This window comes from Coloeus monedula (assembly GCF_965178545.1).
Source record: "Coloeus monedula genome assembly, contig: HAP1_SCAFFOLD_472, whole genome shotgun sequence".
In the NCBI taxonomy this organism is placed as follows: Eukaryota; Metazoa; Chordata; class Aves; order Passeriformes; family Corvidae; genus Coloeus; species Coloeus monedula.
In genome coordinates, this window is record NW_028120488.1 from 70,227 (window position 1) to 82,883 (window position 12,657).

At 50.5% G+C, this 12,657-nt stretch overlaps 1 protein-coding gene across 1 annotated transcript in view; it reads left to right on the forward strand.

Moving 5' to 3' along the window:
* The window catches only part of LOC309585816 (uncharacterized protein), a gene marked incomplete at its 3' end in the record, with an annotated part of 56,291 nt that extends 44,826 nt beyond the window's left edge, over positions 1-11,465 (forward strand). The window contains 2 exon segments of the mRNA XM_082303661.1: positions 4,845-5,301; positions 11,365-11,465. Of these exon segments, the coding sequence (XP_082159787.1) occupies positions 4,845-5,301; positions 11,365-11,465 (558 nt within the window).
* Between the last annotated feature and the right edge of the window lie 1,192 nt (positions 11,466-12,657).

The following is a 12,657-nucleotide window of genomic DNA, read 5'->3' on the forward strand; positions in this document are numbered from 1 at the left end:
TTTTTTGGGAATTCTGGGGGTATTTTAGGGATTTTTTGGGGGGTTGGGGGGATTTTGGGAACTTCGGGGGGATTTGGGAATTTTTGGGAATTTTTTTGGGATTTTTTGGGATTTTTTGGGGGGTTTTTTGGGGGTTTTTTGAGGATTTTTTTGGGGATTTTTGGGGTTTTTTGGGGGGTTTTGTTTTGGGGATTTTATGGGAATTTTAGGGGATTTTTTGGGAGATTTTTGGGGGTTTTCGGGTAATTTTTGGGAATTTTTGGGGATTTTTTGGAATTTTTGGGGGATTTTTTGGGATTTTTTTGGGAAGTTTAGGGGATTTTTTGGGAGATTTTTGGGGATTTTTGGGATTTTTTGGGGATTTTTTGGGATTTTTTGAGGAGTTTTTTTGGGATTTTTTGGGGGATTTTTTAGGGGTTTTGTTTTGGGGATTTTATGGGAATTTTAGGGGATTTTTTGGGAGATTTTTGGGGGTTTTCGGGTAATTTTTGGGAATTTTTTTGGGATTTTTTGGAATTTTTTGAGGATTTTTTTGGGGATTTTTTGGGATTTGGGATTTTTTGGGGATTTTTTGGGATTTTTTGGGGGGTTTTTTGGGGGTTTTTTTTAGGATTTTTTTGGGATTTTTGGGGTTTTTTTGGGGGTTTTGTTTTGGGGATTTTTTGGGAATTTTAGGGGATTTTTTGGGAGATTTTTGGGGGTTTTCGGGTAATTTTTGGGATTTTTTTTGGGATTTTTTGGAATTTTTTGAGGATTTTTTTTGAGGATTTTTTGGGATTTTTTAGGGGATTTTTTTGGGAATTTTAGGGGATTTTTTTGGGGATTTTTGGGATTTTTTTGGGATTTTTTTGGGATTATTTTGGATTTTTTGGGGGTTTTTTGGGGATTTTTTTTTGATGTTTGAGGAATTTTGGGGGATTTTTTAGGACTTTTTGAGAAATTTTTTGGGGAACTTTGGGGGAGTTCTGGGAATTTTTGGGGTTTTTTGGGGATTTTTTTTTTTTGGGGTTTTTTTTGGGAATTTTTTGGGGACTTTTTGGGAATTTTTATGGGATTTCTTGGGGAATTTCGGGGGGAGTTTTTTGGGGATTTTTTGGGGGATTTTGGGAGGAATTTTGGGGAATTTTTGAGGATTTTTTTGGGAAGTTTTTGGGATTTTGTGGGGATTTTTGGGGTGAATATTGAGAATTATTGGAGGATTTGGGGGATTTTGGGGATTTTTTGAGGATTTTTTTGGGGAATTTTGGGGGAATTTGGGGGAAATTTTGGGCATTTTTTTGGGGGGGATTTTTTGGGGTTTGGGGCCCTTCTGGGGCATTTGAGGGAATTTTGGGGGGGATTTGGGGGAATTTGGGAAGATTTGGGGGATTTGGGGAATTTTTGGGAATTTGGAGGGGGGGGGTTGGGGTCACTTCCAGGTCTGGGGGTCACTCAGGGGTCACTCAGGGGTCACTCAGGGTCACTCAGGGTCACTCGGGGGTCACTCAGGGTCACTCAGGGTCACTCAGGGGTCACTCAGGGTCACTCAGGGGTCACTCAGGGGTCACTCAGGGTCATTCAGGGTCACTCAGCTCACTCAGGGTCACTCAGGGGTCACTCAGGGCTCACTCAGGGCTCACTCAGGGGTCACTCAGGGTCACTCAGGGGTCACTCAGGGGTCACTCAGGGTCATTCAGGGTCACTCAGCTCACTCAGGGTCACTCAGGGGTCACTCAGGGCTCACTCAGGGCTCACTCAGGGTCACTCAGGGTCACTCAGGGGTCACTCAGGGTCACTCAGGGTCACTCAGGGGTCACTCAGGGGTCAGTCAGGGTCACTCAGGGTCACTCAGGGTCACTCAGGGTCACTCTGGGGTCACTCAGGGTCACTCAGGGGTCACTCAGGCTCACTCAGGGTCACTCAGGGCTCACTCAGGGCTCACTCAGGGGTCACTCAGGGGTCACTCAGGCTCACTCGGGGTCACTCAGGGTCACTCAGGGGTCACTCAGGGGTCACTCAGGGTCACTCAGGGCTCACTCAGGGTCACTCAGGGGTCACTCAGTGGTCACTCAGGGTCACTCAGGCTCACTCAGGGGTCACTCACGGTCACTCAGTGGTCACTCAGGGTCACTCAGGCTCACTCAGGGGTCACTCAGGGGTCACTCAGGGTCACTCAGGGTCACTCAGCTCACTCAGGGGTCACTCAGGGTCACTCAGTGGTCACTCAGGGTCACTCAGGCTCACTCAGGGGTCACTCAGGGGTCACTCAGTGGTCACTCAGGGTCACTCAGGCTCACTCAGGGTCACTCAGGGGTCACTCAGGGTCACTCAGCTCACTCAGGGTCACTCAGGGTCACTCAGGGTCACTCAGGGGTCACTCAGGCTCACTCATGGTCACTCAGGGTCACTCAGTGGTCACTCAGGGTCACTCAGGGTCACTCAGGGGTCACTCAGGGTCACTCAGCTCACTCAGGGTCACTCAGGGTCACTCAGGCTCACTCAGGGGTCACTCAGGCTCACTCAGGGTCACTCAGGGTCACTCAGGGGTCACTCACGGTCACTCACGGTCACTCAGGGGTCACTCAGGGGTCAGTCAGGGTCACTCAGGGGTCAGTCAGGGTCACTCGGGGTCACTCAAGGGTCACTCAGTGGTCACTCAGGGGTCACTCAGTGGTCACTCACGGTCACTCAGGGGTCACTCAGGGTCACTCAGGGTCACTCAGCTCACTCAGGGGTCACTCAGGGGTCACTCAGGCTCACTCAGGCTCACTCAGGGTCACTCACGGTCACTCAGGGGTCACTCAGGGTCACTCAGGGGTCACTCACGGTCACTCAGGGGTCACTCAGGGTTACTCAGGGTCACTCACGGTCACTCAGGGGTCACTCAGGGTCACTCAGGGTCACTCAGGGTCACTCAGGCTCACTCAGGGGTCACTCAGGGGTCACTCAGGGTCACTCAGGGGTCACTCAGGGTCACTCAGGCTCACTCAGGCTCACTCAGGGGTCACTCAGGGTCACTCAGGGTCACTCAGGGTCACTCGGGGTCACTCAGCTCACTCAGGGTCACTCGGGGTCACTCAGCTCACTCAGGGTCACTCAGGGTCACTCAGGGGTCACTCAGGCTCACTCGGGGTCACTCAGGGGTCACTCAGGGGTCACTCAGGCTCACTCAGGGGTCACTCAGAGTCACTCAGGGTCACTCAGGGGTCACTCAGGGGTCACTCAGGGTCACTCAGGCTCACTCAGGGTCACTCAGGGGTCACTCAGGGTCACTCAGGGGTCACTCAGGGGTCACTCAGGGTCACTCAGGCTCACTCAGGGTCACTCAGGGGTCACTCAGGGTCACTCAGGGGTCACTCAGGGTCACTCAGGGTCACTCAGGCTCACTCAGGGGTCACTCAGGGTCACTCAGGGTCACTCGGGGTCACTCAGCTCACTCAGGGTCACTCAGGGGTCACTCAGGGTCACTCAGGGTCACTCAGGGGTCACTCAGGGTCACTCAGCTCACTCAGGGTCACTCAGGGTCACTCAGGGTCACTCAGGGGTCACTCAGGCTCACTCGGGGTCACTCAGGGGTCACTCAGGGGTCACTCAGGGTCACTCAGGGGTCACTCAGGGTCACTCGGGTCACTCAGGGGTCACTCACGGTCACTCACGGTCACTCAGGGGTCACTCAGGGGTCACTCAGGGTCACTCAGGGTCACTCAGGGGTCACTCAGGGTCACTCAGGCTCACTCAGGGGTCACTCAGGGGTCACTCGGGTCACTCAGGGGTCACTCACAGTCACTCAGGGTCACTCAGGGGTCACTCAGGGGTCACTCACGGTCACTCAGGGTCACTCAGGGTCACTGGGGTCAGTCAGGATCACTCAGGGGTCACTCAGGGTCACTCAGGGTCACTCAGGGTCACTCAGGGTCACTCAGGGTCACTCGGGGGTCACTCAGAGTCACTCAGGGTCACTCAGGGGTCACTCAGGCTCACTCAGGGTCACTCAGGGTCACTCAGGGTCACTCAGGCTCACTCAGGGGTCACTCAGGGGTCACTCGGGGTCACTCAGGCTCACTCAGGGTCACTCATGGTCACTCAGGGGTCACTCAGGGTCACTCAGGGTCACTCAGGGTCACTCAGGGGTCACTCAGGGTCACTCAGGCTCACTCAGGGTCACTCAGGCTCACTCAGGGGTCACTCAGGGTCACTCAGGGGTCACTCAGGGTCACTCAGGGGTCACTCAGGGTCACTCAGGCTCACTCAGGGTCACTCAGGCTCACTCAGGGGTCACTCAGGGTCACTCAGGGGTCACTCAGGGTCACTCAGGGTCACTCAGGCTCACTCAGGGGTCACTCAGGGTCACTCAGGGTCACTCAGGGTCACTCGGGGTCACTCAGCTCACTCAGGGTCACTCAGGGGTCACTCAGGGTCACTCAGGGTCACTCAGGGGTCACTCAGGGTCACTCAGCTCACTCAGGGTCACTCAGGGTCACTCAGGGTCACTCGGGGTCACTCAGGGGTCACTCAGGGGTCACTCAGGGTCACTCAGGGGTCACTCAGGGTCACTCGGGTCACTCAGGGGTCACTCACGGTCACTCACGGTCACTCAGGGGTCACTCAGGGTCACTCTGGGGTCACTCAGGGTCACTCAGGGGTCACTCAGGGTCACTCAGGCTCACTCAGGGGTCACTCAGGGGTCACTCAGTGGTCACTCAGGGGTCACTCAGGCTCACTCAGGGTCACTCAGGGTCACTCAGGGTCACTCAGGGGTCACTCAGGGTCACTCACGGTCACTCAGCTCACTCAGGGGTCACTCAGGGGTCACTCAGCTCCCTCCCCTCCCCCCTCGCTAACGCCTCTCTCCCCTCCCCCCACAGCTGGACTTCCACCGCGGCCTCCTCCCCTCCCCCTCTGCGGACGCTTCCTCCTCCTGCTGCCCCTCCCCCCACCCTTCCTCCTCCTCCTCCTCTCTGGGCGTGGCCGGAGCTTTGCCCCGCCCCTCCCCCACCCCGCCTTCCTCTTCCTCAGCAGCAGCGGGGGGCGGGGCAGGGGGCGTGTCCCCATCCGGCCACGCCCCCCGGGGAGGGGCGGAGCCCTGGCAGTGGGCGGAGCGAGAGCGGGAGCGATCGCGGCGGGAGCGGGCGCGGGAGCAGCGGGAATGGGACCGCGGGAAGAGCCCCGCCCCCGGGCCACGCCCACCGCCCGCCCCTCAGCCAATGGGAGCGGCCGGGCACGGCCCCCCCCGCGAGGGGAGGGGAGTGAGGCCACGCCCACAAGGGGGAGGGGAGAAGGAGAAGGGGCGGGGCCAGAGGGAGGCCAGGCCCGAGAGGAAAGGTGAGGGGGAGGGGGGTTAATGAGGGGGTAATGAGGGGTTAATGAGGGGTGGGGTTAATGAGGGGGTAATGAGGGGGTAATGAGGGGGTAATGAGGGGTGGGGTTAATGAGGGGTTAATGAGGGGGTAATGAGGGGGGGTTAATGAGGGGTGGGGTTAATGAGGGGTGGGGGTTAATGAGGGGGTAATGAGGGGTTAATGAGGGGGTAATGAGGGGTGGGGTTAATGAGGGGTGGGGTTAATGAGGGGGTAATGAGGGGGTAATGAGGGGGTAATGAGGGGTGGGGTTAATGAGGGGTTAATGAGGGGGTAATGAGGGGGGGTTAATGAGGGGTGGGGTTAATGAGGGGTGGGGGTTAATGAGGGGGTAATGAGGGGTTAATGAGGGGGTAATGAGGGGTGGGGTTAATGAGGGGATGGGGTTAATGAGGGGGTAATGAGGGGTGGGGTTAATGAGGGGATGGGGTTAATGAGGGGGTAATGAGGGGTGGGGTTAATGAGGGGGTAATTAGGGGGTAATGAGGGGATGGGGGTTAATGAGGGGTGGGGTTAATGAGGGGTGGGGGTTAATGAGGGGAGGGGGTTAATGAGGGGAGGGAGTTAATGAGGGGGTAATGAGGGGGTAATGAGGGGGTAATGAGGGGTGGGGTTAATGAGGGGTTAATGAGGGGGGGTTAATGAGGGGTTAATGAGGGGGTAATGAGGGGTGGGGTTAATGAGGGGTTAATGAGGGGTTAATGAGGGGATGGGGTTAATGAGGGGTGGGGTTAATGAGGGGTTAATGAGGGGTGGGACTTAATGGGGGGGTGGGGGTTAATGAGAGGGTTAATGAGGGGTGGGGTTAATGAGGGGTTAATGAGGGGGTAATGAGGGGTTAATGAGGGGGTAATGGGGGGAGGGGTTAATGAGGGGTTAATTAGGGGTTAATTAGGGGGTAATGGTGGAGGGGTTAATGAGGGGTTAATGAGGGGGCGGGGTGGGGCTTAATGAGGGGGTGGGGCTTAAAGGGAGGGGGTGGGGCTTAATGAGGGGATGGGGTTAATGAGGGGTGGGGTTAATGAGGGGGTAATACAGGGGTTAATGAGGGGTTAATGAGGGGTTAATGAGGGGTTAATGAGGGGTTGGGGTTAATGAGGGGATGGGGGTTAATGAGGGGTTAATGAGAGGTGGGGGGTTAATGAGGGGTGGGACATAATGGGGGTTAATGAGGGGTGGGGGTTAATGGGGGGGTTAATGAGGGGTTAATGAGGGGTTGGGGTTAATGAGGGGATGGGGGTTAATGAGGGGTTAATGAGGGGAGGGGGTTAATGGGGGTGGTTAATGAGGGGGTAATGGGGGAGTTAATGAGGGGTTAATGAGGGGTGGGGTTAATGAGGGGTTAATGAGGGGTGGGGGTTAATGGGGGTGGTTAATGAGGGGTTAATGAGGGGATGGGTTAATGAGGGGAGGGGGTTAATGAGGGGTTAATGAGGAGAGGGTGGGGCTTAAAGGGGAGGGGGTGGGGCTTAATGAGGGGATGGGGGTTAATGAGAGGGTTAATGAGGGGTGTGGTTAATGAGGGGTTAATGAGGGGTGGGGGTTAATGGGGGTGGTTAATGAGGGGTTAATGAGGGGATGGGGGTTAATGAGGGGTGGGGTTAATGAGGGGTTAATGAGGGAGTTAATGAGGGGGGGTTAATGAGGGGTGGGGTTAATGAGGGGTTAATGAGGGGTGGGGGTTAATGAGGGGATGGGTTAATGAGGGGTTAATGAGGGGTGGGACTTAATGGGGGGGTGGGGGTTAATGAGAGGGTTAATGAGGGGTGGGGTTAATGAGGGGATGGGGGTTAATGAGGGGTTAATGAGGGGGTAATGGGGGGAGGGGTTAATGAGGGGGTAATGAGGGGTTAATGAGGGGGTGGGGTGGGGCTTAATGAGGGGGTGGGGCTTAAAGGGAGGGGGTGGGGCTTAATGAGGGGTGGGGTTAATGAGGGGTTAATGAGGGGTGGGGGTTAATGAGGGGTGGGGTTAATGAGGGGTTAATGAGGGGTGGGGGTTAATGAGGGGTGGGGTTAATGAGGGGTTAATGAGGGGTGGGGGTTAATGAGGGGTTAATGAGGGGGTGGGACTTAATTGGGATTAATGAGGGGTGGGGCTTAGTGGGGGGGAGGGTGTTAATTAGGGGGTTAATGAGGGGTGGGGGTTAATGAGGGGATGGGGGTTAATGAGGGGTTAATGAGGGGGTAATGGGGGAGGGGTTAATGAGGGGTTAATGAGGGGGCGGGGTGGGGCTTAATGAGGGGGTGGGGCTTAAATGGAGGGGGTGGGGCTTATGGGGGTGGGGGTTAATGAGGGGGTGGGGCTTAAATGGAGGGGGTGGGGCTTATGGGGGTGGGGGTTAATGAGGGGTGGGGTTAATGAGGGGTTAATGAGGGGAGGAGGTTAATGAGGGGGTAATAGGGGGGTTAATGAGGGGTTAATGAGGGGTTAATGAGGGGTTAATGAGGGGAGGGGCGGAGTTTAAAGGGAGAAGTCGGAAATTTTGGGGAAAAGGGAAAACTTGGTGGAAAAAGGGAATTTTGGGGAAAAAGTGGGAAATTTCGGGAAAAAGTGGAAATTTTGACAGGAAAAGGGGAATTTTTGGGGGAAAAATGGGAAATTTTGGTGAAAAGTGGGAAATTTTGGGGAAAAGTGGAAATTTTGGGGAAAAAGGTGGAAATTTTGGGAAAAAGTGGGAAATTTCAGGAAAAAGTGGAAATTTTGGGGAAAAAGGCGGAAATTTTGGGAAAAACTGGGAAATTTTGGGGCAAAAGTGGGAAATTTTGGGAAAAAGTGGGAAATTTTGGGGAAAAGTGGGAAATTTTGGGGAAAAGTGGGAAATTTGAGGAAAAAGTGGGAAATTTTGGGGCAAAAGTGGGAAATTATGGGAAAAAGTGGGAAATTTTGGGAAAAAGCGGGAATTTTGGGTCAAAACCTGGAAATTTTGGGAAAAAGTGGGAAATTTTGGGTCAAAACGGGGAAATTTTGGGGAAAAGTGGGAAATTTGGGGAAAAAGTGGGAAATTTTGGGTCAAAAGTGGGAAATTTTGGTGAAAAGTGGGAAATTTTGGGGAAAAGTGGGAAATTTTGGGAAAAAGTGGGAAATTTTGGGAAAAAGTGGGAAATTTTGGGGAAAAGTGGGAAATTTTGGGGCAAAAGTGGGAAATTTTGGGAAAAAGTGGGAAATTTTGGGGAAAAGTGGGAAATTTTGGGGAAAAAGGCGGAAATTTTGGGAGAAAGTGGAAATTTTGGGTCAAAACCAGGAAATTTTGGGAGAAAGTGGGAAATTTTGGGAAAAACTGGGAAATTTTGGGAAAAAGTGGGAAATTTTGGGAGACAGTGGAAATTTTGGGAAAAAGTGGGAAATTTTGGTGAAAAAGTGGAAATTTTGGGTCAAAAGTGGGAAATTTTGGGGAAAAGTGGGAAATTATGGGAAAAAGTGGGAAATTTTGGGAAAAAGTGGGAAATTTTGGGTCAAAACCTGGAAATTTTGGGAAAAAGTGGGAAATTTCGGGAAAAAGTGGGAAATTTTGGGAAAAAGTGGGAAATTTGGTGCAAAAGTGGGAAATTTTTGGAAAAAGTGGGAAATTTTGGGGAAAAAGGCGGAAATTATGGGAAAAAGTGGGAAATTTCAGGAAAAAGCGGGAATTTTGGGGCAAAACTGGGAAATTCTGAGAGGAAAACGTGGAATTCTGGGGAAAAACCGAAAACTTCGGGGGGAAAAAGCGGGGAGAGTTTCGGTGAAAAATCCGGAATTTTTGGTAAAAGCCTCGGGGATTTTGGGGCAAATCGGGGAAATTGTGAGAGAAAAAAAGGAAATGTTGGTGACAAATGGAAAATTTGGGGAAAAAGGCGGAAATTTTGGGAAAAAGTGGGAATTTTGGGGCAAAAGTGGGAAATTATGGGAAAAAGTGGGAAATTTGGGGGAAAAGTGGGAAATTTTGGGAAAAAGTGGGAAATTTTGGGAAAAAGTGGGAAATTTTGGGTCAAAACCGGGAAATTTTGGGAAAAAGTGGGAAATTTGGGGAAAAAGTGGGAAATTTTGGGAAAAAGCGGGAATTTTGGGTCAAAACCTGGAAATTTTGGGAAAAAGTGGGAAATTTGGGGAAAAAGTGGGAAATTTTGGGGAAAAGTGGGAAATTTGGGGAAAAAGTGGGAAATTTTGGGTCAAAAGTGGGAAATTATGGGAAAAAGTGGGAAATTTTGGTGAAAAGTGGGAAACTTCAGGAAAAAGTGGGAAATTTTGGGAAAAAGTGGGAAATTTTGGGAAAAAGTGGGAAATTTTGGGTCAAAACTGGAAAATTTTGGGAAGAAGTAGAAATTTTGGGTCAAAACCAGGAAATTTTGGGAGAAAGTGGGAAATTTTGGGAAAAACTGGGAAATTTTGGGAAAAAGTGGGAAATTTTGGGAGACAGTGGAAATTTTGGGTCAAAAGTGGGAAATTTTGGGGAAAAGTGGGAAATTTTGGGTCAAAACCGGGAAATTTTGGGGAAAAGTGGGAAATTTGGGGCAAAAGTGGGAAATTATGGGAAAAAGTGGGAAATTTCGGGAAAAAGTGGGAAATTTTGGGAAAAAGTGGGAAATTTTGGGAAAAAGTGGGAAATTTTGGGAAAAAGTGGGAAATTTTGGGTCAAAAGTGGGAAATTTTGGGGCAAAAGTGGGAAATTGTGGGAAAAAGTGGGAAATTTTGGGTCAAAACGGGGAAATTATGGGAAAAAGTGGAAATTTCGGGGCAAAACCGGGAAATTTCAGGAAAAAGTGGGAAATTTTGGGAAAAAGTGGGAAATTTTGGGTCAAAACCAGGAAATTTTGGGAAGAAGTGGGAATTTTGGGTCAAAACCAGGAAATTTTGGGAGAAAGTGGGAAATTTTGGGAAAAAGTGGGAAATTTTGGGAAAAAGTGGGAAATTTTGGGAGACAGTGGAAATTTTGGGAAAAAGTGGGAAATTTTGGTGAAAAAGTGGAAATTTTGGGTCAAAAGTGGGAAATTTTGGGGAAAAGTGGAAATTTTGGGTCAAAACCGGGAAATTTTGGGGAAAAAGTGGGAAATTTCGGGAAAAAGTGGGAAATTTTGGGGAAAAGTGGGAAATTTTGGGGAAAAGTGGGAAATTTTGGGGAAAAAGGCGGAAATTTGGGGAAAAAGTGGGAAATTTTGGGGCAAAAGTGGGAAATTTTGGGGAAAAGTGGGAAATTTTGGTTCAAAAACAGGGAAATTATGGGAAAAAGTGGGAAATTTTGGGAAAAACTGGGAAATTTTGGGAAGAAGTAGAAATTTTGGGTCAAAACCAGGAAATTTTGGGAGAAAGTGGGAAATTTTGGGAAAAACTGGGAAATTTTGGGAAAAAGTGGGAAATTTTGGGAGACAGTGGAAATTTTGGGAAAAAGTGGGAAATTTTGGTGAAAAAGTGGAAATTTTGGGTCAAAAGTGGGAAATTTTGGGGAAAAGTGGAAATTTTGGGTCAAAACCTGGAAATTTTGGGAAAAAGTGGGAAATTTCGGGAAAAAGTGGGAAATTTTGGGTCAAAAGTGGGAAATTTTGGGGCAAAAGTGGGAAATTATGGGAAAAAGTGGGAAATTTTGGGTCAAAACGGGGAAATTATGGGAAAAAGTGGAAATTTCGGGGCAAAACCGGGAAATTTCAGGAAAAAGTGGGAAATTTTGGGAAAAAGTGGGAAATTTTGGGTCAAAACCAGGAAATTTTGGGAAGAAGTGGGAATTTCGGGGCAAAACCGGGAAGTTTCAGGAAAAAGTGGGAAATTTTGGGAAGAAGTGGGAAATTTGGGAGAAAAGTGGGAAATTATGGGAAAAAGTGGGAAATTTTGGGTCAAAACCGGGAAATTCTGAGGGGACAACGGGAAATTTTGGGGAAAACCCGAAAACTTTGGGGGGAAAAAGCGGGGAGAGTTTCGGTGAAAAATCCGGAATTTTCGGTAAAAGCCTCGGGGATTTTGGGGCAAATGGGGGCGGTTTTGGGCGCGGGGGGTGGGGGCGGGGCCGATGACGTCACGGGCGTGGCCCTGAGGGCGTGGCCGCCCCTCCCCCCCCCAGAGAAGCCCCCCGAGGAGCCCCCGGCCAAGCTCCTGGACGATCTCTTCCGCAAGACCAAGGCGGCGCCCTGCATCTATTGGCTGCCGCTGACCGACTCCCAGGTGCTCATTTGCATCTCATTTGCATCTCGTTCGCATCTCGTTCGCATCTCGTTTGCATCTCGTTCGCATCTCGTTTGCATCTCGTTCGCATCTCGTTCGCATCTCGTTTGCATCTCGTTCGCATCTCGTTTGCATCTCGTTCGCGTCCCGGATCGGGGGGGTTTGGGGGGGAAATGGGGAAATTGGGGGGAAATGGGGAAATTGGGGGGAATGGGGAAATTTGGGAAAAATGGGGAATTTGGGAAAAAATGGGAAATTTGGGGGGAAAAGGGGAGTTTGGGGGGGAAATGGGGAAATTGGGGGAAATGGGGAATTTGGGGAAAAATGGGGAATTTGGGGAAAAATGGGAAATTTGGGGGGAAATTTGGGGGGAAATGGGGAAAAAATGGGGAAATTTGGGGGGGAAAGGGGAAAATGGGGAAAAAATGGGGAAATTTGGGGGGGAAAGGGGAAAATGGGGAAAAAATGGGGAAATTTGGGAGAAAATGGGAAACTTGGGGGAGAAATGGGGAAATTGGGAAGAACTGGGGAATTTGGGGGAAATGGGGAAATTTGGGGGGAAATTTGGGGGAGAAATGGGGGAATTTGGGGAAATAATGGGGAATTTGGGGGGGAAAATGGGAAATATGGGAAAAAATGGGGAATTTGGGGGGAAAAAGGGAAATTTGGGGAAAATGGGGAAATTTGGGAAAAAATGGGGAATTTGGGGGGGAAATGGGGAATTTGGGGGGAATGGGGAAATTTGGGAAAAATGGGAAATTTGGGGGGAAATTTGGGGGGGAAATGGGGAAATTGGGAAGAAATGGGGAAATTTGGGGGGGAAATGGGGAAATTGGGAAGAAATGGGGAATTTGGGGGAAAATGGGGAAATTTGGGAAAAAATGGGGAATTTGGGAAAAAATGGGGAATTTGGGGGGGAAATGGGGAAACTTGGGAAAAGGGAATTTGGGAAAAAAATGGGAAATTTGGGGGGAAAGGGGAAAATGGGGAATTTGGGAAAGAATGGGGAAATTTGGGAGAAAATGGGGAATTTGGGAAAGGATTTGGGGGAATTTGGGAAAAAATGGGATTTGGGGGGAAATGGGGAAATTTGGGAAAAAATGGGAATTTGGGGGAAAATGAGAATTTGGGGGGAAATTTGGGGGAGAAATGGGGGAATTTGGGGAAATAATGGGGAATTTGGGGGGGAAAT